Genomic DNA, 6,000 nt, shown 5'->3' on the forward strand with positions numbered 1-6,000 from the left:
CAGTGCTGAGCTCTGGCTGACTGCTAGAGCCACCCCAGCTCCCAAACAATGTGTGGCACCCCGCCAAGCTGCACTGCACCCACGCAATGCGACAGCTGCTGCATGGGTGCCAAGCAGAGATGGCAATCCCCATTGTCCCACACTATGCAAGGGGCTCTGCCACAAGCCCTCAGAGGCCCCAATCGCTGCTGCTGCATCCAGTGAGTGTGGGTCTTAAAAAAGAGTGCTAGGAGGCTGGGACTGGGCAGAGCAGCCATGGAGGCTTCTCCCATGGCTCCCGCCACTGGGACAGAGGCAAGCACAGCTGGAGGAACCACAGAAGCAGCAGTGCAGAGGGTAGGATCTTGGAGTTCTGATGAATTACAGACTCAATGCAAGTCAGCCATGTAATGCAGCTCCAAAAAAAAAGGCAAATGCAATTTGGGCTGCATCAACCCGAGTGTGAGGTATAACAGGTGGGAAGTGATAGTTCCACTCTGCTTGGCACTTGTTATACCTTGTCTATTACTGTGTATAGTTCTGGCCTCTTTTAAGAAATATATGGAGAGGTTAGAGAAGAAGCAACAAAATTGATAAAGGGGTTGAAAGGCAAGTTGTATGATGCAATGTTGAGAGAACTAGACATGGTTAACAAGGCATGGATCAGGTGACCCTTGAGGTCCTTCCAACCCTACGATTATTAATTTTTCCCCCAGTAACAGTATTATCCAAAACTCTACATTATTACAATATGACCAGTGATCTGCTGCTTTGCAGATCACAGACCAAAAGCTACTGCATATACTATATATGGTTACTTCAACAGTTCCACTGTACCAATGGGATGCTTCTTCTGAATCTTCTAGTCATGAGTCATCATTATTCCATAGACCTGCAGCAGGAAAAAAATCATCTACAAACTACCATAAGGTCTCTTTGTGCCCTTACATTACTTAGGTCACTTCATCTCCCTGGTTAAAGTCAACATTTTCAAATTCCTAGCTTAAGTATTCTGCTACTTTTCATGTATATATGGTTACATACCTGTCATTGATTTCATTAGTGTGTGGATGCAAGTTGTTTTACCTGCCCCACTGGGCCCCAGGGTCATCATTCCATGCCTTACTCTCTGCGTTTCAAACAGCTGAATAACTTTCAGTTTCCAAGGAGGGTGACAAATTAGGCCAGCTTCTGCAACCTGAGGACACCATCATAAATCTAGATCATGGCTTCTCTCATACATCAATTTGCTAATCAATCAACTCATGTCCTCCTAACAAATTAAATATGGCCAAGATACTATAGTTTTAGTATGTGAAAAGGTCTCATCTAAACTTAGGGTATACTTTCAAAGAATTGCCTTAAGACATAAAAATGGCTCTTTTCACACCATCCCCTCTTGGTAGAAAAAAATCCTCTCTAAAATCCCCAACTTTAAACCTACTCTAAGGGTTCATAAAGTATTCTTATTTCTTATATAGGTCATTCATTCTTCATTTCAGTTGAGAAGATATATAGGTGAAAAACTACTAAAATAACAAAATACCTACATGTGCCTAACAAATAAACAAAACTGGCAAAGTGAGCAAAGACTGTGTCTTCATGTACAGACTTGATAATCTTATGAAGACTACTTTTAAACTAGGTTTACCTCGAGATAGAGACAAAATCCCAGAGGTAAATAACAAACCTGGGGGTGTGGATAAAAACTTAGTAAGCGGACACAGTAACAGAAGCCTTAGCCATGTTCCAAGGGAAAAGACAGGGCAATCAATTAGATACCCAAAATGTGTATATATCCTACTACAAGAAATATAGGGACTGAACAGGAAGAATTGGGGGTCCTAGTAGAAGCACAAGATTATGATGCAATTGGGATTACTGAGACATGGTGGCAAATTATAGGAGTATGGTCATGGGTGGGTATAGCTTGTTCAGGTGGGATAGGTAAGGGAAGAAAAGAAGAGGTGTTGCCCTATACATACATATGTTCTGATATGCACTACAAAGTACAAGGTGGGCTTGTTGAAAGCCTCTGGGTAAAAATCAGAAGGGAGAGCAGCAGGGGGAATGTTACTGTATGCATCTACTACAGGCCACCAAACCAGGAGAAGGATGTGGAAGAGGCCTTCTTTAAACAACTCAGCAGCTTTCAAATCACAGGACTTGGTTCTCATGGGGGACATTAATTATTGAAACATCTGCTGGGAAGGAAACTCAGCAGTGTACAAGCAGTCCAGCAAGTTTCTAGAGTGTGTTGTGGCTAACTTTTTGGTACAGACAGTAGACAGGCCTAGTAAGGGGGAAGCTCTTTGACTTGCTGCTCACAAACAAGGAATTGGTTGGGAACATGAAGGTAGAAAGTAACTTGGGTAACAGTGACCATGAAATGATAGACTGTGTCCAGAGAAGCACTGCCATGTGGTGCCACAAACACGTCTGCAGCACCACATACAGCATATCTGGATGTTCTCCATTCTGCAAAGGGAGAGTTGCCCGTGCATGCACTGCTCCGCATTTTTTTTTTTTTTTACACCACTGTTTTTTTTTTTACCCCTAGATATCCAAGGGTCAAAAAACCCACAGAAAAGGCAGAGCAGCACATGCATAGGCAGTGTATGCCACTCAAAAGTGGAGCCTGGCTGTCCAGACCATATTCCAGCTGCTGGCCAGGCTCCATGAAGCAGAATTACCACTGCTGCAGTCCCAGGAGGCCCCCAGGACCTCAGCTAAGGCTGCTGGGGGCAGCCCAGTGCTGGCCCCAGCCTCCCCTACCCTGCCCAGGGCGACTTGCCACATCCCAGAGCATATGTGGCATGGGCGTTCCCTGGGAACAAGTAGCAGCAGCTTAAGGTGCACCTCTTCCACTTGTCCCTAGGAAGTCAAATGTCCACACTTGTCTGGACATGGCCAGAGAGTACAAAATTCTAAGGGGAGGAAGGTAAAAGAGCAGCAAAATAAGGACACTGGACTTCATAAAAGCAGACTTTAACAAGGATCAGGAACTGGTATGTGGATCCCCACAGAAGGCAAGTCTGGTGGGTGGGGAAGGAGTCCAGAAGAGCTGGCTGAATTTTAAGGAGGCCCTTTTAAATGACCCAGGAGCAAGGTATCCCAACGCAACAGAAGAATGAAAAGTGCAACAGGAGGTCAGCCTGGCTAGATAGCAATCTCTTCAACGAGTTGAAGCTCAAAAGGGTATCCTACAAAAAGTGGAAATTTGGTCATAGTACTAGGGAAGAGTATAAGAGTATTGCAGAGACATTAAAGGGAGAAAATCAGTAACGCCAAGCCACAATTTGAGATGCAACTCGCAAAGGTCATAAAGGGCAATAAAAAGATTCTACAAGTATGTGAGGATTAAGACGACCAGATGAAAGCATAGATCCCTTATGGAATACAGAAAGCAATCTAAATAAGGATGATGTAGAGTAGGCTGAAGCATTTACTGACTTTTTTTACTTTAGTCTTCACAAATAGGGGCAGCTCCCAGATGATAAGTGCAATGGACAACAAAGATAGAAAAGGAGATGGACATCCTAAAGTAGTAAGAGAGCAGGTTAAGAGTTACTTACAGAAGCTAGATCAGGGGTCAGTAAAATGGTGGATCTAGCCCATGGCTGGGCTCCATTTTCCAGCAGCCCCTGGCCACATGGCTCCTGGCCAGTCTCCATAGAGTTCCGAGGGTTGCAGAGCCATGACAGCATGGGGCTGCAAAACCAGGGTTCTTTCCTGGACCTTCACTGGTCATAGCCCTGCAATCCCAGGGTCTCCATGAAGACAGGATGGAAGCTGCACAGGCAGGGTGTGCAGCTTGAGAAATGGGAGCAGGATTTTATTGCTGTCATCTTCGTTGTAGGGGGTCAGTGAATTCATATATCAGCACAATGTGTACATGAACTAGTGCTGGGAAATGCTTGAGTTTATGAATGATCAATCTGTTAATGCAGAACCAGTTTGTTTCTTATTGGGACCATAGACTCAAAAAAAAGGTGGAGCAGTACACACGAGGGCAGCATACACTGCTCAAAACCAGAACCTGGCCAGTTAAAGCCACACTCTGGCTGCTGGCCAGGCTCTGGGCAGCAGGATTGCCACTGCTGCAGCCCCAAGAGGCCCCCAGAACCCCAGGTAAGGATGCTGGGGCCAGCCTGGTGCTGGCCCAGACTCACCTACCACACCCAGGTAACCTGCCATGCACCAGAGGGCATATGGCACAGGTGCTCCCCAGGGACAACTAGCAGCAGCAAAAGGTGTCCCACAGCTAGTCGTCCCAAAGGAAACAAATGTTCACACTTGTGTGGATGCAGCCTACAAGTAAATGCCCCTGCACATGGGGACCCAACCCAACACTTTCAGCATTATTGGTGCGACTAAATTTGCAGCAACACTACCAAGGAACTTAAAGTACCATATTTACCCAAATCCAAAATCACTTTCAATTTAAGAATAACTTAGATTGAATTTAGAAGAATTAGATTCTACGTATGGAAAATGTATAAATTGGTTATACTTTTCCATGTACATAATCTATTTATTAGAGGGATTGTCTTTAAGTTGCCCCCTCCCCACACTGCTACAGCAGAAAAAGCACTGGCAGGGAGGCATGTAGTAGAGTAGGCAGGTGGCGGGGGGAGTAGTCACGTAGGGATCAAAAGACCCCTTGCCCCAACTCACCACCACAACTCTCCTCTTCTGCCCTGCAATGCCTAACACTCCTGGGGCCTGCTCCACTACACTTTCAGCTCTCAGCCCCAGCCTGGCCATTCAACAGCCAGCGGCGACAACCTTCGCTGCTGCCCCCACTGCCACTGTTGCATGACCAGACCAAGGCCAGAGTTTCCACGTGCTCCATATGCAAGAGGAAGTGGAGCCAGCCCTGCCTGACAGTAAGGTTGGGACAGTGGCTGCTGCATCTCTGACTCTGTCCCTGACCTAGGCTTGAAGCAAAGTCAGAACCCCCTCCCTCCCAAACCCCCTCCCAGCTTTTTACTCATATCCAAGACAAGGTGCTTTCCCCTACCCTCCACCCCCATGTTGAATGGACAAATACACCTGGTCTTGGATTCAAGTAAAAAAAGTAATAACCAGATGTGGAGGAATCAACCTGTCTACCTGCCCATCTCTCTGATGTATGGCTACAGCCCACCCTGCCTCTCCCCCTGGTTACAAACTCTGGCTGACCAACCAGCATCTGCTGTGGTATGAGGATACTGATTTATGGTTAGGGCCAAAGGATGAGGTCAGAAAGGTTATTTAGGAGTCCATCCATCTTAGAGAGGAGAGACATCTTGGAACTCACTCACACGCAAAGATGTGCTTGCCTCCTGAGGAAGCTCAAATCAGCCTCTGGATGATATTTGTGAGCAACTTACCTGAATTTTAGCTAGTAATGTAGGATGAAGTGTTCTGGCAACATATCAAGAGCTGTTTCTGTTTGCTCTGGGATTTTATTTTTATTCTGACTAACAGGTCTAGAGAGGTCGTGCTCCCTCTCTATGCAGCGCTGGTCAGGCTGCAGCTGGAGCACTGTGTCCAGTTCTGGGCGCCGCACTTAAAGAAGGACATGGAGAACCTGAAGAGGGTCCAGAGGAGGGCCACTCATATAGTTGAGGGCCTCCATAGCCAGCCCTATGAGAAAAGGCTGGGGGGACCTGAATCTCTTCAGTCTCTGCAAGAGGAGACTGAGGGGGGATCTTGTGGCTGCCTACAACCTTATCAGGGGCCACCAGCAGGGACTCGGGGAAAGTCTGTTCACCAGGGCCCCCCTTGGAGTCACCAGGAACAATGGCCACAAGCTGAGGGAGGATAGGTTTAGGTTAGATATTAGGAAGAACTACTTCACTGCAAGGGTGGCCAGAGCCTGGAATAGGCTTCCCAGAGAGGTGGTGCTCTCACCTTCCCTGGAAATCTTCAAGAGGAGACTGGATAGGCACCTGGCTGGGGTCTTATGACCCCTGCCACCCCCAGTGCTCCTTCCTGCCCATGGCAGGGGGTCGGACTAGATGATCTGTCTAGGTC

General features: G+C 46.9%; 1 protein-coding gene across 1 annotated transcript in view; it reads right to left on the bottom strand.

Moving 5' to 3' along the window:
* DNAH5 (dynein axonemal heavy chain 5) overlaps positions 1-6,000 on the bottom strand; it is a 555,556-nt gene that overhangs the window by 304,078 nt on the left and 245,478 nt on the right. The window contains exon 41 of the mRNA XM_019521239.1: positions 1,024-1,177. Within this exon, the coding sequence (XP_019376784.1) occupies positions 1,024-1,177 (154 nt within the window). The remainder of the gene's footprint in view (positions 1-1,023; positions 1,178-6,000) is intronic.

Source organism: Gavialis gangeticus, unplaced genomic scaffold (genome assembly GCF_001723915.1).
Source record: "Gavialis gangeticus isolate Ggan-Ray unplaced genomic scaffold, GavGan_comp1, whole genome shotgun sequence".
NCBI classification, from domain to species: Eukaryota; Metazoa; Chordata; order Crocodylia; family Gavialidae; genus Gavialis; species Gavialis gangeticus.